General features: G+C 48.1%; 4 protein-coding genes across 19 annotated transcripts in view; 1 reads left to right on the top strand and 3 right to left on the bottom strand.

The window, feature by feature from the left end:
- tns1b (tensin 1b) overlaps positions 1–1,205 on the bottom strand; it is a 150,419-nt gene extending 149,214 nt beyond the window's left edge. For 5 of the 7 annotated variants that reach the window (XM_086219627.1, XM_086219615.1, XM_086219618.1 and 2 more), the window contains exon 1: positions 911–1,204. In XM_086219627.1, the coding sequence (XP_086075753.1) occupies positions 911–1,012 (102 nt within the window). In that variant the 5' untranslated portion in view covers positions 1,013–1,204. Of the gene's footprint in view, positions 1–910 lie in introns of all 7 variants that reach the window. The other 2 variants (XM_086219616.1, XM_086219620.1) reach the window with 1 other exon arrangement.
- A 1,196-nt stretch (positions 1,206–2,401) lies between these two features.
- LOC147251736 (sterol 26-hydroxylase, mitochondrial-like) lies at positions 2,402–8,285 on the bottom strand. 2 transcript variants are annotated; one of them, XM_086219640.1, is made up of 9 exons: positions 7,938–8,285; positions 6,681–6,862; positions 6,211–6,410; positions 5,268–5,465; positions 4,968–5,131; positions 4,341–4,507; positions 4,162–4,243; positions 3,783–3,983; positions 2,404–3,306 (listed from the first exon to the last, which is right to left on the bottom strand). In XM_086219640.1, the coding sequence occupies exons 1-9, from the start codon at positions 8,142–8,144 to the stop codon at positions 3,175–3,177; spliced, it is 1,533 nt and encodes a 510-aa protein (XP_086075766.1). In that variant the 5' UTR covers positions 8,145–8,285; the 3' UTR covers positions 2,404–3,174. The 2 variants fall into 2 exon arrangements, with proteins under 2 accessions (XP_086075767.1, XP_086075766.1); XM_086219641.1 differs by lacking the exon at positions 7,938–8,285 and having other exon boundaries at positions 2,402–3,306; positions 6,611–6,836.
- A 617-nt stretch (positions 8,286–8,902) lies between these two features.
- bcs1l (BCS1 ubiquinol-cytochrome c reductase complex chaperone) lies at positions 8,903–11,812 on the bottom strand. Its single transcript, XM_086219642.1, has 7 exons — positions 11,172–11,812; positions 10,951–11,090; positions 10,686–10,880; positions 10,034–10,097; positions 9,761–9,933; positions 9,573–9,690; positions 8,903–9,276 (listed from the first exon to the last, which is right to left on the bottom strand). The coding sequence occupies exons 1-7, from the start codon at positions 11,489–11,491 to the stop codon at positions 9,024–9,026; spliced, it is 1,263 nt and encodes a 420-aa protein (XP_086075768.1). The 5' UTR covers positions 11,492–11,812; the 3' UTR covers positions 8,903–9,023.
- Positions 10,445–20,815, top strand: znf142 (zinc finger protein 142). Of its 9 annotated transcripts, none has more exons than XR_015118666.1 (9): positions 10,445–12,218; positions 13,041–13,523; positions 13,625–13,834; positions 14,292–15,116; positions 15,214–15,391; positions 16,470–19,155; positions 19,378–19,483; positions 19,563–20,208; positions 20,352–20,815. XR_015118666.1 is itself a non-coding variant. In XM_086219629.1 (9 exons), the coding sequence occupies exons 1-9, from the start codon at positions 11,842–11,844 to the stop codon at positions 20,015–20,017; spliced, it is 4,974 nt and encodes a 1,657-aa protein (XP_086075755.1). In that variant the 5' UTR covers positions 10,445–11,841; the 3' UTR covers positions 20,018–20,815. The 9 variants fall into 9 exon arrangements, 8 of the variants coding, with proteins under 8 accessions (XP_086075755.1, XP_086075757.1, XP_086075756.1 ...); XM_086219629.1 differs by having other exon boundaries at positions 10,445–11,845; positions 12,192–12,218; positions 19,563–20,815; XM_086219631.1 differs by having other exon boundaries at positions 10,445–12,100; positions 12,192–12,218; positions 19,563–20,815.
- Positions 20,816–20,982: the final 167 nt, after the last annotated feature.

Below are 20,982 nucleotides of genomic sequence, written 5' to 3'. Positions count from 1 at the left end.
CGTCCTCAGGGCTTCTCCAGCAGCACTCAGATGCTGGCTGGCTTCCTGCTGCTGTGGACGCTGCATTGACATGATAAGTTGTTTCTCCGTTCACACGGAGGCCTCGGCATGACAACAGCACAGGGAGCGACATCTGACAAGTCAAGTTTGATGTGACTGTTGAAATGGTCAAACCTTTTCCAGTGCTTCTCTGAACGCTCAGACACACGGTGCTGCAGTCCTGCTTCACTCTGACGTGACGGGCAATCAAGGAAAAAACTCATCCATGCATTGTTAATAGGCACACTGGCGCCAGGTACCTTTTACACAGATTTTCACCATGGACACACTTTATTTATACCACCTTGCACTTTTAGTACACGAATATGTTGCCATTTTCTCTCTGTCTCTACTGTTTTGATGTCTCCTATTAATATCGTCTTCTTCTGTAGGTTCTGCTTTTAAACTAATTGGTTTCTCACTGTTTACGTTTTTATTCTTAACTCCGTTCTCATCTCACGGCATGAACAAAATCTCGGGCCACAGGTGTCACCATGAAATCACGGCCTGCCCAACAAGCTGCTCTTTAATGGTTTTATAATGATTGATCAATTAACTGGCGGTGGCAGCCCACGTTAAACCAGGTGGCTCTGATCAGTTCCTGGATTCAGATCAGCAGCCCAGACGGGACGCATCATCCTCATCACGATCCCACCACCGACCGGACGATTTGATGTCAAGCTCAAGCGTGACTGAACTTCTGAGCAGTTGCAGTGAGAAGCTTGTCTCTGTCACTCAATCACTGCAGTCAGAGCAGCAGGTAGGAGCCACACAGAGCCACCTGGACTCGCTCCACCTGTGGCCTGAGCCTCACTAAACACACTCAAACATCTCATCTTACAATGCAAGAAACCTCCAGGTGCATCTGTACCTTGATCAGGCTCTCTTTCTTCTTCTCCTCCTCCTCATGCTGGTAAACAGGCATTTGTAGAAAGTCTTCCTCACAGCAGATGAAGCTCACGGTGCATCCCATCCGAGCAGAGCCAGAGGCACAGGTCCAGACCCATCCAACACACCGTCACCGCTCCAGTCCGTTTCCTCTCCGGCAGCAGCTGCTCCTGTTACACCCGCGTCATCCCTCCGCATCCACTCATACCTGTCGGGCCGTTGAGGAGCTTGCACGCCGACTCCGGCAGGTCTCAGCCCCACTGAGGCGAAGCGACTTCCCGCTGCGGAGAGTGGCGCGCTCTCTCTCTCTCTCTCTCTCTCTCTCCCCCCCCCCCCCTCCTCTTCTCCTTCCCTCTGTGGTTCCATAGGAGAAAACCGGAAGGGCTCGATGGCATCACTGTGCAACATTTTTAACCACATCATGAAATATCATGCTGGATTTGTAAAGGGATTTTCTCACGTCAGGCCTGACTAAGATCCCCAAAGGGCTCCTGCACTGACTGCTGCCTCCAGCTGCACTCAAGCCAGTCTCTTCGGACAAGAAGAAAACAAAGACAGCTGCCGTTCACCTGAGAGTCTGACTTGAATCATCCTCTGATAGTTTAAACAGGAAAATCCACCTCTGGTGCTGTTTGAGGGTTTCAAGTCATTTCTCGGTGTGAACAGCATGGACGCTCCACCTGGCTCAACAGGTACACACAATTGGAGTCTTAACTCACCTGTGTCGATGAACGCCACTCAGTGGAACAAACATTTAACTGGTCCCGCTCACCTGCTGCCTTGGGTTTGATAAGTTCCTTTAAGTGGCGGACGGAGTTTAGCATAATTCTGGTTCTTTTAACCTTCACCTTGTTTTAAGAGCAGCTAAATGTTCATTGAGCTCAATGCTAGCAGGCGCCGCTAGAATTAGCGTGCCTCGCTGCTAGCTAGCTAGCTGTAGGTTTGTTTTACACTTACTGCGTCATACAGTACAAATATCCCTGGTACGTTTTTTTTTAATCAACTTTATATTAAGCTTTTCCCGAATCCGAAATGGAGAATAACATGAAGAAATGACTCCAAGCCAGTCTTTGTGTCCTTTGGGAAGTTTTCCTGGAGGTCTTGAGGCGCCTTCAGCGGCATCAACCTCCAACTTGACCTCAGTGTTGCAGCGCCATCCTCAGTTTTCTTCCTCAAAATTGTATTCAGTTTTTCTTACGTCAGTAGACGAAGTTACGTCACTCATGAACAAGGTCAAGCTTTGATGAGACACACCCCCCCCCCCACACACACACACACACACTTGAGTTCAAGAAGTTTTAGCTAAAATTTTAGAATGTATCCTGCCAAGAAAACCACAACAGATCATAATTTATTTGTTTCACACCGGATGCATACCGAAATACTGTGGGTTTTTATTAAAAATGATCCGTCTTTTGGAGCTCATAAAGAGAAAAGGTATTTTCGTACAGGTGCTTTTACTTCCGGGAAGATTTCACCTCCACAATAAGGTGAGACACTTGTGATGACCACTTTTGGTAGTAAATGTTAATTATTTTTGTATAAAAACTTGAGCTGCTTCTTTTTGTAACCAGTGGATCGGCTGGTCGGGTTGATCTCGTTTTCATGCAGCGGTGCTTCCCCCTGCTGGCCATTTATGAATCATCACCATCATCACCATCATTTTGTTTTCTTAACCACTGAACCTCTATCCTCTTCAACACGTCAACATAAACATTCTCTGGAATGATGTTTACATGGAGAGAATAAACTGATTGCTAGTGAAAGAGTTTGATGGACGCCTGCTTGCCATTCCTTGCGCCGGCGTGTTCGCTGGCCTCCCTGATGCTCAGCCTGAGGAATTATTTTGAGGAAGGAGAAAAGGGGCCAGTGGTGGTGAGCAGGGGAAGGATTCAGTTTCTAGTAAACAACATTCCCAACGTCCTTCCACAGCTGATCCAGACTGGTCTTCTTCTCCTGCCCTCCAGTTCCCAGCTCAGGCAATGAAGCAGGCAAATTCCATTTAACAGCATTTATTTGGCTCGAAGGTGCAGTTTTGTTTCAACGGATAAAAACACTGACAATGATACGTGGCCATGAAAAGATTACTGCTTTTAACAGATCAAAATGAAATGGCTGGTAGGAGGAAGCGCTTTACAGCTGCCGAGCAGCGGGCCGACGAGGGCAAAGACGAGAACCACCGGTCCTGGTCAGGGTGAGAACCTCTCCCCTCCTGGTTGTGGCACAAACGTTATCAGCAACAGCAAGTCAAGCCGTGTTTCCACGTCTTCTGTCCACGAAGTGCAGGTTGAGTGGTCGGTCGGGTATGAGAACAGTGCGGTTGAGGCATCTCACCTCTCCCACGCCAGGGCCTGGTTTGATCTCAAACCGCCGGATTAGCTAAAAGAAAAAGACGGGAGGAAGTGAAAGAGCGTGAGTGTTGTGTGAATGTGACACAATTTTTCACCACTAAATTGCCTCCAACCGCTTAAAAGGAGGTAGACGTTGATTTCAAGCTTCAGCTGGGAGCTTTTGTCGCCATCTTCTGGCAGTGACAATTAATTACAAACAACTGTCAACAAGAGCTTCATGATCCAACTACACATCCAGACCGCAGTTAGCAGGAGGCTAACAGGAAGTAGCCCCCTCAGCCAGCGCATGTCTCTGAGCATGCTCAGCAAAGGAATCTTCATACAAATACACACTCCATCTTCAGCCGACAGCGACTGGATGTAGGAGGAGGAACTTTGGATGAAAACATGATGCAGTATTTGGATTTACTGGGTGGCCACAAACACACCTCCATGAAAGCTTATGTAACGCCGTTACTTCGTGTGTGTGTAACCAGGTAACTGGTTGCTCCGATGTCCACTCACCCGGAATAAAACCATGTTCATCTCAAGCTCGGCAACCCGCCGCCCGACGCAGCTTCTCACTCCGAAGCCAAACGGGATGGAGCCGAAGGGGTTGGGCTTCTCCCGGCCGTCACGCAGCCATCTCTCCGGCTTAAACGCAAACGGCTCTGGGAACGTTTCCTCATCGTGGCTGATGGCGTAGTGACAAAGACTGAAGGCCGTCTGGGGAGAGTCACCATGTTAGACACTGGACAGGCTTCAAAGCCCAGGCTGGAGGCTTCCAGTGAGTGAGTGAACAGAACAGTCTCACTTCTAGTTACAGGTGCTGACACGTCTACGACTACTCCCTGCACAATTATGTGCTCGAACACAAACCCACATGAACAAGACTCAAACCTACATTCTTTGAGAAGTGATATCCACCAATTACAAGACTCTTTTCTGTATTGACTCTTGCGTTCAGTGGAACCACCGGATACATCCTGCAAAACAAGCGTGAATGAAGGAATCACTTTCACTTCAGTTTTAGATGGTCTTTTTTATCACAGTCAGCAGCAGGAAAGCAGAAGAGAAAGAAACCTGAGTGTTTCCTTGATGACAACCCTCAAATATGGCATGCGAGTGACCTCCTCAGCTGAGGGGATCCGGTCTGCTGGGACACACGTGGACACTTCCTCATAGAGTCGGTCCTGGACTTGAGGGTGCTTGGACAGCAGGTGCAAAGCCCACGTGAGGGTGTTGGATGTCTGGACAACAGAGACGAGTCAGTCAGTGGCAGGTAGGGAGATCTGGACTGCACCTCCATGTCTCACAGGTACACCCAGAGGAAACAAGGGAGAACTGGAGGGAGCCCCCGGTCACGGCGGGGCCATGTGGGCAGTTCGGGGTTCCCTGCTGGAGCTGCTACTTTGGCCACTCATGGATGGAGGGATGGACAGAACGAGTGAACTGTCAAACCCGCATCATGGCTGTTTGAGAGGATGATCCAACTCTTATACTGACATGTATTTTATCACTCGTATTTTAAATCTTGAATACAAACATGACATAGAAAAAGGTTTCATTTATATTATAGGTGGGTAACCGTGAACATGCCACACCCCTCACCAGGACTTGGGCGTCGACCCTGGACAGCAGCGAGAACGTGAGACGTGGCAGATTTGAACCCAGCTGGATACTGGAAGTTTTTTTTTTAAATGAAATTACCGTGTCGACTCCAGCTAAGAGAAGCTCAGCAATGCTGCCGTACACGTCTTTGATGCTCATCTCAGTGTTTGACAGGAGATACGTCAGGTATTCGCCCTCCACTTCCTGGTTGGCGTCATGGCGCTGCTGAATCACCTCCAGTTTCTTGTCAATCAATTTTTTAGCTAGAATAAGTGCAGAAATGTTTCACTTCAGTTACAACGGTCTTAGGAGGGATGAGAGAACAGTTGAGTGGAGACTCACTTCCAGGTTTTAGAGCTCATTCCTCGCTACTCAACTCAGTCTCTCTTTAAAACTCACCAAAACTGAAGATGCCCTCCCAACCAGCGATGTAGCGCCCCCAGTAGGGGAGCAGGGGGCGGCTCCACTTGGGTGTCACGATCACAGCCAGGCTGTTGGAAAACATCTTGGCAATGGAATCGATGAACTCTTGCGTACTTGCAGGGATTTCTTTTTCCAGGCAGCCGATCCTCGTCTCAAACAGAATGGACGCGATACCTTCGTGGGGAAGAGGAAGGACCGTGAATAATAAGACTGTTCCTGTAACAGACAAGAGGTGAATATGTTTGACTTCCTCCTGGTGCAGGTGTGAGCTGAGCCTCTGGAACCGTGTCGTGACTCCGGTCTCCCATGAGGATTAGTTTCTGCTTTCCTCACAAACCCTACACTAACAAAGTCCCTGCATGGGTTCAGTTGGTTTCTAGGCTTCTTCAGAAGTGACCGCTGCTGCTGGTTACCAGTGACGTGCTGCTGCTGGTTACCAGTGACGACGTGCTGCTGCTGGTTACCAGTGACGACGTGCTGCTGCTGGTTACCAGTGACGACGTGCTGCTGCTAGTTACCAGTGACGACGTGCTGCTGCTAGTTACCAGTGACGACGTGTTGCTGCTGGTTACCAGTGACGACGTGCTGCTGCTGGTTACCAGTGACGTGCTGCTGCTGGTTACCAGTGACGTGCTGCTGCTGGTTACCAGTGACGACGTGCTGCTGCTGGTTACCAGTGACGTGCTGCTGCTGGTTACCAGTGACGTGTTGCTGCTGGTTACCAGTGACGACGTGCTGCTGCTGGTTACCAGTGACGTGCTGCTGCTGGTTACCAGTGACGTGTTTGAAACTGGATGTCGTTCACATTGAAAATGACAGTTCAAGCTTCTTTCATTTTTCCTGACACACCAACTGAACCACAGAGAGCACTGGGTTCATGAGGGCGGAACCTGAATGTTCTGGTGGAGTTTCTATGTACCCTCTAATGAGAAGCGATGGAGCTCATTGGCCACGTTGGTCACCAGATCTCCTGTCGGGCTGCCCCGGCGCACGTGATCGATCCTCTGGGTGAAGTCGGTAACGACGTCATTGATGATGCTGCCGTACTGGGCTGAGTCCTTCGGATGCAGCATGCGCCTGTTCAACAGCACCCTCAGGTTGTACCACCTCTTGCCCTCCCTTGGAACACAGCACAATAAAACACAACACAGTAAGAAAAAGCTCACAAAAAGGTTTCAGTGAGCCGATGATTAAAATAACTAACTGTAACAACAGGGGCTCTAGAGATGAACCGCTGCTCTCATTCAAGGCTGGTCGTTTGCTGATAGTCCACCCTGGTTACCGAGGCAACCTTCATGTCTGTCTCCTACATTTCTCACCTGTTGGACAACAGTAATCTTTGCTCTCTTTGGCAGAGCTGAAGTGTAGCACTGCTGTGCGTCACCTTACTCTGTGAAAGGTCCATAGCCGAATCCTCTCATATCCCGATACTCTTTCCAAAAGGACATGTCTCCTCGGCAGGGGAACTTCTCATCATTCCTCAGGAGTTCCTCCAGCAGCTTCGCCGTGTTCAGGGACACCATCTTCAGTCCGTCTCTGTAAATGGACCCGTATCGCTTCTTTTCATAGATCTGATGGCAGGAATAAACAAATGCAAGGAACATAAGCAATGTTTCCCCCAAAAAGTGTCGATTGTTTATCAAATACTGACCGTCAGAATTAATTTATTAAGTCTCCCCCTGCATGACTTCTTGGTCACAAAGCGTTTGTGGAGTTTGTAAGTTTGAAGAAGTTCAAATAGCCAACACTCTCCAACTTTTCATTGACACACTTGCTTGAGTGCGCAGTGACAGCAAACTTCACTAAAACTCCAACAAACCGGGGCTCACACAATCTCCTTTTTAGCGAGCAGGAAGACACAGCAGGGAGAAGAATGACACGCGTCAGCTGACGTCTTCTTCAGCGAGTTTACAGGTTTGAAAAGGGCGTTTGTCGTAGTTAAAGCGATACTTCGCCCTATGAGTGGACATTCAGCTACCGACAAACGGGCGAGTTGGGAGGATGCTTCTCCACCTCCTTTGTGACTCCAGAATGCAGAACAAATGCCAACCATCTTCCTGAGCGTACGACTCCACTCCAACTGTGAGCCCCTTCAAGGTAAAGTTCACTCTGGGCCAAGTGTCACTTTAGCCCTCAATCATGTGGCTCGCATTTTCTGAATTCTGGATTCACTGCTGCAGCGGAAAACATTCTTCATGGGCTCAAGAAGGTGAATGACTGAATAACAATTTTAGGATAAAATGACAGAGATGCTTAAGCAGCGACGCAAAAGACAAGAGGAGAAAGTAAAACTAAGTGTCAGGAGAAAAAAGAAGTTAGAAAACCATGAGCCATAAAGTGGATGTTGATTAACTCATACGATGAAAAAAAAACAAGTTACTGAGCAGAGAAACAATCCCCTGTGAGATAATTGTGAAAGCTGCTGTTGTTGCTATGGGAACGACAATAACATACACCCTGACAATGCCCTCTATTATGCATTGTTGTTGATGAACACACACTCTGCTCCCACCAGTAATCGGAATTAACAGCAAGCAGAACAGACATGGATTGAAATTCAGCTCATAAAAACACAGATGCACAGACAGTGTGTGTGTGTGGTGTGGACACGCCGAGGGCGAGCGTGTCCCTGGACGCCTGCAGTACCTGCAGCTCGTGAGACCGGTTGTAGAAACCTTGAAACACCATCCTGCAGAGCAGCTCCAGGAAGCTGACGTGTGGAAGGTCCTGCACCGTCTGAGGTTTGTCCTGGAAGACGGACGAGGTGCTCCTGACCCGGGCCACAGCGGCGGGGCACAGCTTTAACAGGCCACCGCTCCTTTGCATCACAGTCTGAGACAACGGTGCAGGCATGACGGGGAGACGGAGAGAAATAGATCCTGTGCACTGAGACGAGCTGAGCAGGGAGGGGCCAACCTCAACCCTCCCACCTCGGCTCAAATGGATCCACTGGGAAATGGCTCACCGACAGGTCGCGCCGCCTTTACACTGGGAGTTAATAATTAAGTGGTTGTGCAAGCCGAACGAGTGTCACGGGACTCCTAAACCTGTAAGAGCTCGTCAACCCAAGACTGACTGTCTTTCTGAGCTCCTAAGTGGATGGTTGCGGTCGCTCGCTGCAGCAGAGGACACACCTCAGCTGCTCGCAGGACTCAAGTTGTTGGTAAAATATCTACTTTGACCCAACAACAAACTGAGAAGACTTGATGGACACAGGTCAAAGGTCAGGTTACCTCACGTCTGTGCAATTATTATCCAATATTCCATAAAAGCTTTTGGTCATTTTTTTTTTCAGATGTGGTTTATAAGTCCAATGGAACTGAAGGACAGAAGTTCAAAAGAGCGTGGAGGTCAGAGGTCAGCTTCCCCTCATATAAACAATACCTCTGCCACACCTTGAGGGAATTTCTCCAAATTTGCCACAAATGTCCTGAAGTAGTCAAGGATGAACCGACAAGTTTGTGCAGGTCAAAGGTCACTGTGACAGGCATGGAGGTTTTCAACCAGGATGCAGCATTCCTAATTATCCTGAGAAAATCAAGGTGGCTCGCCTGGAGAGGAAAGATGTGTCTGACCCCTGAGACCAAACGGTCCAGTCTAAGAACGGCTGGTCGCCGCCTTGTTGGCGGTGAGAGTCAAAGAAGAGAGAGAGTATAAATAGAAATGTATTTATTGGCATCCGTCACACACAGTGTCTCTGGTGTCAATGCTAGCTGTCCGTCTTTGGTCCCATCAGTCCTGTAATTTGGAAACATTGTCTATGGATCCTGCCGGGTCCATTTTATACAGCAGCAAGTGTCCTTGCACCTGAGCGGCGCTGAGCTCAGCGTGAGCCGACAGGCAGCACTCGGCAAACCGCTCGGCCTCCGAGGAGGGCTCATCTGGATAAAAGCGTCCGAATATCTGGGTGAGCTGCCAGTGGGTGCAGTGCCCCACGTACTGCTTCAGATCGACTCGGCCGGGCCGGATCAGGGCCGGGTCTAACCTGCCAACACAGATTACAAGCAGAACCGCGTCACCATCTCTGTTAGCCGTGATGCTAAGCAACAATTAGCTTTCTTCTGTTTATCTGTCAACAGCTGGATAACAAATCTGGATCACATTGACCGACTTTGTAATTCTAATACATTCAGTCTAAAAGAGTCGGTGGAGAAGTGACTTGACATTGAGATTTTTCTATACCTGTCAAAGAGGTGCTGCTGAAACAGGCCATGAGCGTTAGAGGAGCGTTGGAGCTACGAGCTTGTTAGTCGTACACCAGCACGTTTGCGGTAACAGTACCTGTCTATGAAGTTGGTGGTCATGAATACGATTCTGGCCTCCGATGATGCGACTCCATCCAGAGAGTTCAGCAGGCCGCTGAAGGTCAGTCTGCCCATCCCCTGGTAGGCGAGAGGGTCTGAGAAGCAAAGTACAGGGAAATAAGGTGGAGGTTTGTTTCACAGTGCTGGTGCTCGGTCCTGACTTACTCTCCGTCGGAAGCAGGTCTCTGCTGACGAAGGCAGCGTCTACATCCTCCAACAATATGATGCTTTGCTGTGGCGCCACGCTAAGCAGGTGGTTCAGACGATCATCTGACAGACTCCGGTCGCTCAAACTCATCAAACAGATGCTGTAGCCCAGCTCGCCTGCCAGCGCCGTGCTGGAACACCAAAGAAGCGTGAGAAGGTGCCACACATACAGAGGCCCGTGGGTGAACTCGGTCAAACACATACAAGAATTCAAAGCGGCATCACACTCACATGAAGCTGCTCTTCCCGCACCCTGGGGGGCCGTACAGCAGGTAGCCTCTTCTGTAGGGGATCCCTGCACAGACGCAGGAAATACCTCTAAACCTTTGGGCGATTTGTTCTCTCAATTCTTAGGTTTCACAGTTTTGTTGAATGCACCAAACAAGTAGCTTTCAAAAATGACATCGCTGGCAACCACAGAAACAACTGTCACATCAAAATATTACAATTTCCTAACATCCATCCATCCATCCATCCCTCCATCCCTCCATGTTCTCCCTCTTCTCCTGTTCAGGGTGGTGGGGGTGGAGCCTATCCCAGCAGCCTTCCCCCTGGACAGGTCACCAGTCCATGGCAGGGCCAACACATAGAGACAGACAACCATTGGCTCTCCCAGCCACGCCTACGGTCAATTTAGAGTCTGGATTAACCTGGTCCCTCTTGATGTCTTTGGACTGTGGAGGAAGCTGGAGTACCAGAGAGAACCCAGCAGGAACAGGGAGAACATGGAGACTCACCCAGAAAGACCCTGTGCTGCAGCCGGGGCTCCACCCACAACCTTCTTGCTGGGGGGCCACAGTGAGGACCACTGCACCACCGGGCCACCCCAATTTCATAACAGGTCAACAGATATCAAAGGAACGGATGTGTAATGCTGGTCCACCTCTATCTGTGTACCACTTGGGGTTTCCGATGAACTCCTTCACATCGTCCACTATCCTCTCAGCCACTCCTGCCTCCAGAACCACAGAGCTCAGGGGTCTGCGTCGCCGTGGAAACCCAAAGGGCCTCCACTCAGATCCCATGGCCGTGTACATCACCGTCCGTCCCTCCTCCTGCTTCAGGGCCAATTCTCTGGCTGTGAAACAGAACAAACACAGCTCGTAACCATGCCATTGTCCAGCACGGGGGAAACCTGACATGTGTACCTTCTTGTAAGATGTTAAAGAAGATTTGTCTGTCTCTGCCCAACGCGGTGAAGGTGACGGACTCCCAGGGGGTCCCTGTGTGCAGATCGACCATCTGTTTCTCTCTGGTCCTCTCCACCCTGATCCACTTCCTCCCATACCTGCAGAAGGTCCAGAGAGGACCACAGTGTCACAAGTCCCATCTCGGCATTACTTATCTATATCAAATGAACTCCACTGACCAGATGATGTGGTTCCCAGGGCTCGGATGGAAGTCGAACTGTGTGTGGACTCGCCCGCTCTCATGCGCCAGGTAGGATGTCTCCACACTCAGGTGCTGGGTGTGCCTGGCGTGCTTGGTGATCCAGCTCAACAACCAGTGGTAGCTCTTATCCCGGCTAGGGACCTCCAGGGTGATCATATAGTGCCTGCGGAAGAACACCATCCCCACCTGGAGTCCCTTCCTGCCCACTGCCAGCGCTGTGCCAACCCCAACCAGTCCGAACCCAGCCCCAAAGTAAGGGTTGTCCTTCAGGCTGTCCAGGAAGTCTGACAACGGCATGCTGCTGATGTCCGCTCACCTTCAGACACGCTGTGAATTCCTTGTAGGTAGGAACACGGAGCTAAAAGCCAAGTACAAGCGCATCTGCACGTCTGGATGGCAGTCCAGAGCTTTCAACTTTAGCTACAGCTGACCATTTAGCATCCGGGGTAAACGAAATGTTCAGTTAAATCTGATTAACTGATTTGTTGTCATCTCATTCAGCTTTTTTTTTTTTTTTTTTCTAATCAGGCAGGACTGTCCAGCCATCCCATGTGTGCCGTGAAACTGAACATAACAGCGGCAGCGACCTCTACTCTGGTTCCTGTGTTTCACTGACATCACTCCGACTCGGCGCCTAGCCGCCGAACATGGGTTCCTCCTTTGTTTACATGTTGTAGCTCGCTTTTACATGTAACACTAACCGGGATAAATATGTGTAAGCTTATACAATGAATTTATTTAACCTTATATGCTACGAGCCGCAGTAACAGACGTTTTTGGAAGCCGGTGGACCAATGACTTGAACGGCGTCGCGACCACAATCAGACAAAGCTAGCGTTAGCTTGGCTAGCTTCAATATAACGACGTTCTTTAACAATAATCGAGTTTTACATTACAACATATTAAGTGCGTGCCACGCCGGTAAACCTCAGCAACAAACAACTTAATTAATGGCTTGATGTTTTTCTAAGACTAATCTTGATGTTCTGTTTTCCAGATAAACAGAATGACGGAACCTCAGGCAGTAGGTCGAGATTCTACATCAGTAACGCTGTAAAGTATTTTTACTCAGTAAAACATGCATGTATGTTTGTGCCAGAGGGTTTTTTTTTCTCCTTATGTCCGTTTATGGGTTATTACTGATAACTGAGTAGCTACAATTCACCTTTAATGAAGCGTGTGTTGATGATGTAGTCTTACAAATAACATACACGTATACACGTTCGTCATGAGGGATTGTTTCATTTCATTTAAGTCTTTTACAGATGTGAGACACTAAATTTTGAAAAATCAAAAGCATGATGGCATAATGCATTCAAGGAAATAGACAAAAAGAATTGATAGTTTAATGTTCAGGTTTGTAAGTGAATAGAGATTATACAATATTTTCACCCTCATAAATACTTTGTTCCTTTACTGAAATGAAACTTTCTTGGTTTTAGAGTGTGTGTTCCTGCTGAGGTGTGGTACCAGAGGTATTAAAAGATACACTAGGTCTGTCAATACATGAGAGAATCAAATGAAGTTGATGGTTTATCATCTAAATTAAGCAATTAAGTAAATTGATCAACTTTAGAGGCTGAAATCATTGAACTGCTAATTTACGACACACTAGTGTTTTTTAATGCATAATTTATATATGTGTAAAAATCCTACGATATAAACTACCAACTCTGTAATGTGATGTCATCATTGCTGGACAGCTGGCTCGAGCTGAACCCTTTGTAAAACTTTTACTTGTTATTACTTCACTGGTAATAAAACATACAAAAGTTACAGATATTCCTCGAGTTCTTTTAAATCATTGTAATGGAAGGATATTGTGTGTTGTTTTGGGTTTTTTTAGTGACAGTGGAGATGATGGAACCGCACAGATGTGAATCATGTGGACGGAGGTTCTCAGACGGAGCCTTGCTGGCATCTCACCACTGTTCCCACAGGCAGGCAGCTCCATCCAGGAAAGGCCAGCTCAAGAACTTCAAATGTTCTCAATGCAGCAAAGTATTTTCTAAGCCAGCTGCTCTGAAACGCCACTTCAAACTCTGCCACCGCAGCCTTGACCAGGAAGGCCCATTTTCCTGCCGCGAGGACGGTTGCCAGTTCAGCAGTGCAGATCACCAGGAACATCAGTCCCACCTGACCTCCACACATGGCCTCACCCTTGTTCCATGCACCTTCCAGTCGTGCAGAGGGTGGTTCCTTACTCGGGGTGAGATGGAGAACCACCGGAGGGCCCACATGCCTTTTGGCTGCTTTCATTGCCAGTTTGTTGCCCAAAATGCAAAAGATCTGAGTGAACACCTCTCAGAACACAGCAATTACACTCAAGGTAAACTGTTCCCATTAAGCCTGTGACACAGTAGATGAGGCAGTCGCACGTAACCATTCAGGAGGTTATTTATCTGAAAATGTTCTTTCATCTGTTCACAGGGAGTGAGACTGAGCCCATGACTGCATCTACTGATGGAAGCCACCAATCCCAAGTCTCCAGTTGGCCAAAAAGAAAACGGAAACCCCACCCAGCTTCCCCATCATCACCCAAAGACCGGGAAGAGGAAGGGCTGAATGGGAAAAGAGCCAGAAAGGCAGCAGCAAAAAACAAAGACACAGCAGTGGATGCAGTACTACTCCCATCCAAAGGTACATAAAAATACCTGCTTGGTAGGTTAGAGTAAACTACAAACCAAGGAGTCACATCAGTTCATGTTCAAGTGATGATGAAACATACAACTGGCTAATAAAATGATCTTCATTTCATCTGTGGAATGATAAGATATTTCAGTTTAGCATGAAACAAGCTAAAATGTTATCAGCTCATTTAAAATGTTGAGGTTGAATTCCTGAATTCCCTGTGGGACCCTGAGATATCTGATGGACCCTGAGGTCACAGTTTAAAATGGCAGCTCCAGGTATCGATGGTGTGAACGTGTTGATAGTTGACAGTTTTTAGCACTTTGGTCTCGTTTGGGTCACATTAAATCAGTCGTATACACTCTACTCTTCATCTTCTATCTTTAGATGTGGGTGAGGTACATGTTGAGAGGATGAGACCACCGACACTGATTGGTTGTTTCTTGTGTTCTTACCCACCCACCAGATTACCTGGCAGAGGGTGCAGAGCACATCTATCGCACCCACACCTGCCCCAAGTGTCGACGCTGCTTCAAGATGCGCTCCCACCTACAGGAGCACCTCCATCTACATTTCCCTGACCCCAGTCTCCAGTGCCCCACCTGCCAGCGCTACTTCACCAGCAAGAGTAAGCTGCGTATTCACAGACTCCGTGAGGCCGGCGAGAAGGTCCATCATTGCCACCTGTGTCAATATTCTGCTGTAGAGCGCAATGCAATCCGCCGTCACATGGTGACGATGCACGCCGATGAAGCAGAAGACGGCACGAACGGCTACAGCTACCTGTGTCCCAGGTGTGGGAAAAGCTTCCGCCAGAGCAGGTCGCTTAAGATTCACATGAAAACCCACAACATGGCGCCAGACAGCGAACCAGTGGCCTGCTTCCTTGACGGTTGTTCCTTTCAGAGTTCTATACGCAAGGAGCTTCTAAGACACGCTGCCAAGGTGCACGGGGTCAAGGCGGTAGAATGTCGACATCACGCCTGCGGTGCCATCTTTCCAGACGAGAAGGACATGGAGGCCCACTATCGGACGCACCTTGCGTACCATTGTTCGCACTGCAGTTTCTTTTGTTCCAATAAGACGGTCTTCCTCCAGCACCAGCGTCATGGCCACCCAGGAAGCGATGAACTTCGCTGTGACTTTTGCACCTTCATCACATTTAACCCCGTGGAGTTCGAACAGCACATCGGACATTTACACGCCAATGAGAAGACCCACCGCTGCTCTCAGTGTAGCTATGTGACCTCGCATAAGCGTGGCTTGAAGCGGCACATGCTGATGCACAGTGGTGAGGACAGAAGACCATTTCTATCATCAGCCTCTTCAGTTTGAATGCTTCCGTTTGGACATCACTTCTGTCCATGTCTTTCTCTTGTCTTTCAAAGGGGAGAAGCCTCATAAGTGCAGCCTCTGTGAGTTCAGGTGCCGAGACGAGTCCTACCTCTCCAAACACATGCTCACACACTCAGACGACAAGAACTTCATGTGCGCTGAGTGTGGATATGTCACTAAATGGAAGCACTACCTGAACGTCCACATGAGGAAGCACGCTGGAGACCTCAGGTAGAGTCTTAACTAGTTGTTGGTTTTGTTTTTGTCATTTATTGTTCAGGCCCCAGTGCAGGTCTGTACCAACGCCTTTATGGTCATTAGACAAGTTGCACTTGTCATTGTGTCCAGGGTCTCTCCCTGAAAATGCATGCATGGATTGCCTTCGTTGCCCAAACATAGACCATGAATCTAACAATGTTGCGCACGTTTGAATTTCAAGACACTTGCATGGGTCCCTTAACATTTGGTGTGGAAAAATGGTCATTGAGGACCTTTCAGCAAGGCTAGAGAGGAGACTACAACAGTTAGAGGGAGGTTCAGGAATTTTTGTACTTGTTCCCGATACTTCCGTGTGTTTGGGTCAAAATGGTTGAACTGAATCAACTGATAAAATTGTAAATAACATAGTATGATGAGCATTCTCTCAAAATATTGGAAGATTCCAGTAGTTTTGTCCCTATCGATCAGTTTGAACTACTCACATGGTTTAAAATACTGGAATACCTGCTTTTCTACTGGCCAAAACACCTTCTAACATCTGGCTTTTGTCTGTAAGGGGAGTTTTAATTAGCATTCCGGTGTCAGATGAGCAGGCTCTGATGGGCACTGATGCAAACACAAAACCTGGACAAATGCAGTAATTTGCCACATGCAGTATGAAAAGTTGCTGGTGCTTCACTATCAACTGTATACATGGAGGCAATGAAAGCTCTGTGCGTCCTTCAGTAGCAGTTGGCATTTAAACTGGAGGAAAAGATAAGAAGTCGTGACAGCAGGAACATGTCACGACCCTTACGGTGATCCACTTCAACTCGTTGGTTAATTGTAGCTGAAGCAAACAAAGGTTTATGCCTCAGAGTGACTAGAAACACCTGAGCAAGGCCTTGAAGTGTTGCTGTGGTTGAGTCGTGGCTGCAGATGAATAAGTGCCAGAAAAGTTTCACCAAGTTTGTTTTTTTATTTGAAGGTCCCTTGGAAAAACTGTAGCATGTGAAAATCCTTTAGAATTACAGACCAGAAATAAACATGACACTTTACCTGGGTAGCAGCGTTCTCCATATCCAGCATAACCTCCCTGCGTCCTCTCCAGGTATCAGTGCGACCAGTGTCCGTATCGCTGTCACCGCAGGGACCAGCTCAACAGCCACAAACTACGGCATCAGGCCAAATCCCTCATGTGTGAGATCTGTGCGTATGCCTGCAAGCGCAAATACGAGCTTCATAACCACATGTTGACCAAACACTCAGGAGAGGGGAAGCAGTTGTCCGTGCACAAGTGCAAGTACTGCACGTACACCACCTGCTATCGACAAGCCCTTCAGAACCACGAGAACTGCAAACACACCAAGCTGAAGGAGTTCCGCTGTGCTCTCTGTTTCTATTCATCATTCAGTAGCATCAGTCTCTTCCTGCACAAGAGGAAAGCTCATGGGTACGTGCCTGGCGACCAAGACTGGCTCCAGAAGTATGCCGTTAAGGAGAAGGAGAGGAACTCAGCTGGGTTCATGCAGGATTTCTACAACAAGCCCTTGATAGGTAATGAGCCATCAGAACAAGTTACGGAAGAGCGTCCAACAGAACAACCTGATGTTCCCAGCACAACGGAGAACACCAGCCAAGGACCTGACGCAGCTGCAGCTTTACAAGCTGCTGGTTCAGTCAATGAAGTAACCTCAGGAATTCCTCTATCTGGGAACAGCCCTGAGTACTGCACTCTCGTCCTAACAACACTGTCCACCACAGAATATGAAAATACTACTTTGCAAAATGAAGAGGAAAGCTCACCAAGCACGTCCACTTTAATGTACCACAAAGAAGACTTCTCAATCACCCGGAAAGAAGAAGAGGAGGATGATGATGAGAGTGACTTTGATGACTCCCAGAATGATACAAACCAACCAGGTGAGTCTGAACAGTGTCCAACAGAAACACCTGAAGTGGAAAATGATCGTCTCATTTCCAATTTTCCACCTGAGGAAAATCTGCCCGATTCGGAAATTCGTTTAAAAGCCATGAAGAAACATGACAAGGACCAAGCTGACGCCATGGTTCTGGAAGGACGGGTGCAGATGCTTGTAGTGCCAACAAAAGACATGTATCGCTGTGACAACTGCTCTTACGTCACCACCAAGGAGACCGCTTTGAAGTACCACTGCCGGTCTTCGTGCCACGCTAGAACACGAGGTCACGAGTGTCAGGCCTGTGGTGCTCATTTCAAACAGAGGCGAGGCCTCGTCAGCCATCTTGCAAAGAAGTGCCCTGCACTTCCGAGGAAGAAGAGGACCTTTACTGGTATTGCAGACTTGAGCCAGGAGGATGGATCCAAACAACTGGACATTGGTGTTGCTGCAGATTCACGAGAAGAGGAAGTCCTTGTTCATGGTGCCTCTACATCAAGTCAATCAGAACATGACACAGGAAGAGTTGAACTTGCGAGTGCTCATTTGTTTTCCAATAAACAAGTAAATGTTTCACTGCAGAAAAAGATGCTTTATACCGAAGAGGATGGGAAGTTCAAATGCAGACTTTGCAGTTTTTCATCTGTTAAGCTGGCCACAATTAATCGACACATCTCAAACTGCCAGAAAACCCTTTCAGAAGTAGATGAGTCCATTAAAGAGAGACAAGATAAGGTGGAGGAACCTAGTGTGGGGCCTGTGGAGGTTGCTCAGAAACCTCAAATATTCTCTTGCCCAAGCTGTGAATTCAAGTGTAACCAGAGAAGAGCGTTAGACCGCCATGAGAGGAGTGGCTGCCTGAAGCCTGGTGAGGTCCACTGCACCATGTGTTCATTTGTTGCCAAGTCGAACACGTCTTTAACTCGTCACATTCTGCAGGTCCATGATGAACACAAGTTTGCTAAACAGAAGTGTTTAAATTGTGAGAACTGTTCTTTCATCTGTAAGCAAGAACGCAGCATGGCCCAACATGTCGCACTCAAACACAAAGGTCTGAGACCTCACAGCTGCCGTTACTGTCCCTTCAGCACCACTCGGCGCTATCGGTTGGAAGAGCACGAGTCTCTTCACACTGGAGTTGGCCGTCACCACTGCAATATGTGCAATAAAACCTTTGGAGCCGTCACTAAGTTGCGTCAGCACAAGATGCGCATCCATGACAGGCAGCCTACTCACGAATGCTCGCTGTGCGACTTCAGTGGCTACACACTTGACGATGTACGAAGACACAAAGTCAGATGTCACACCGGTGAGCTGCACCACGCCTGCGCTCATTGTGAAGCTCGCTTCAGTTCAGACGCAGCTCTGAGAAATCACTGTAATCGTGCCCACCAGCTTCTGGGTTCTCTCTCGTGCCAACAGTGTGAATACACTTGTGGCAGCGAGGTCACGCTGAAGTCCCACCAGCAGAGCAAGCACCCACAGCTGAGGTGCCCCACCTGCCAGGAGACTTTTGAGACCAAGGAAAGCCTGGAGTTCCATCAGAGAACCCACCTGGCTCACCAGTGTCAGCTCTGCCCATTTGCAGCCAAAACAAAGCAGCTGTTAGCGCAGCACCTCCTGATTGAACATGAGGATGGTCCGCCACTGGACAAGCCTCTCAAGTGCAGCAGCTGTCCGTTTGCTTGTCAGCACCAGCTGGTGTTGGAGCAGCACCTCCGCTCACATGGAGGCAGCCGTCTGTACAAATGTACCGACTGCAAGTATTCAACCCGGAACAAGCAGAAGATCACGTGGCACATCCGCATCCACACAGGGGAGAAGCCGTACAGCTGTGAGCAGTGTAGCTACGCCTGCAGCGACCCCTCCAGGCTGAAGGTAAGCTAAGGGTTTAGGATTTATGGGGAAAAAAATGTGGCTCAGAGGTGAACTGCAGGTAGGAATCTTGGAATTAAAGACTAATTAAGAAATCTTAAGAAACCATGAGTTCACTGACCCAAATAAAGTCTCCTGTGTGTCTGTGAGTGGAAATTCTAGGTTATTGTAAGAAAACATGGATAATCTTCTATTTGTTGGGATTCGTCATCTTATCTGTTGTAGCTTCATATGAGGGTTCACCAAGAAGAGAAGAAGTACCTTTGTCCAGAGTGTGGCTACAAGTGCAAGTGGGCCAGTCAGCTGAAGTATCACATGACCAAGCACACAGGTACTTACACGTCCATTATCTACGAAAAGATTTTGTTTTTTTAGAAAGCATTGAGTGAATTTGCTATTATATTTGTCAGGGGAGAAGCCACACGCCTGTGACGAGTGTGACTACCGCACCAACCGAGCAGACGCCCTCCGCGCCCACCGAGACACGCAGCACTGCGACGTACGGCCCTTCATCTGTGAGAAATGTGGCAAAGCCTTCAAGACCAGTTTCATCCTGAAGACCCACCAGCGGCAGCACAGCGACGATCGGCCATACGCGTGCGGCTTGTGTCAAAAGGCGTTCCGGTGGCCGGCGGGCCTCAGACATCACTACCTGTCTCACACCAAGCGACAGCCGTTCCGCTGCCGTCACTGCACCTACAGAGCCAAGCAGAAGTTCCAGGTGGTCAAGCACCTGCAGAGGCACCACCCAGAGATGGAGGTGGAGCAAGGGGTGGTGAGGGACTCGGACGCCGTCAGCTTGACCCTGAAGGAGGCCTTGCAAGGGTTGCTGGATGAGAGAGCAGCAGAGGAGGAGGACGCATGAACAGGAGGACATGACGAGACAGAACACTGAAGACTGAGAACATGGAGACGCAGAACCGAATAAACAGAAGGATTTTAGAGGAACGAGACGCCTGTGGACCATCAACTAGGAGGCAGTAATGCAATCCAGAGGATGCCAACTGCCATTAAAGTCCAAACTCCAGAAGGAGAAGCGATGCAGGGATTCTGAAGGTGAAACCGAACACTGAGGGATCTTTTGGTATCCACATCTCATCACTTGTTACAACAATGTCCATGTTACGGGGTTCTAACTGCAATTAACTGATCCACATAATGCCAAAGTAACAACATGGTGGTGCTGTTTGTGCCAACAGGATTTCCTGAGTGGGAGTGTCTCTCTGCCTCTACGCTGCTGTAATCCCGTCACTTGTATCCTTGTATCAGTCTGGCTCTGATTAGGAGGTCTTTAATTGAGCTGTTAGAAAATGTGAATAAAATTCATTCATAGAAAATGTGGTTCAGATGAAAGTGTACTGATTTTATATCTACTGTGAATAAATGACTGACACGTTTGTCACAAACATTTGAATTTATTTTAAATGGATTTGACCTTTTAGCCTGCGGTCAAACAGTCATGTATTATATGAATTTACTATCTGTGTTTTACACAACAAACCTTGAGAGCTTGCAGGTTTGTGAGGAGAAAGAACTGCATGCAGGCAGGCAGTTGATTAATGTGGGAACAGACGCGTTCATTTTGATGCTTTATGGCGGCACAAGTTCATCTCAGGATACAAAAGAGGACATTTGAAGGCAAAGTATTTGGGTACATGTATGTATATGTGTATATATATATATGTATATATATATACATATGTATTTATATATATGTGTGTGTGTGTGTATATATATATATATATATACACACGTGTGTGTGTGTGTATATATATATACACGTGTGTGTGTGTGTGTGTATGTATATATATATATATATATATATACACA

This window comes from Aulostomus chinensis, chromosome 12 (assembly GCF_037954235.1).
Source record: "Aulostomus chinensis isolate RoL2024-O1b breed Wild chromosome 12, RoL_Achi_v1.0, whole genome shotgun sequence".
Lineage (NCBI taxonomy): Eukaryota > Metazoa > Chordata > Actinopteri > Syngnathiformes > Aulostomidae > Aulostomus > Aulostomus chinensis.
The sequence above is the reverse complement of the archived record's forward strand: the minus strand, read 5'-3'. Positions and strand labels throughout refer to the sequence as shown.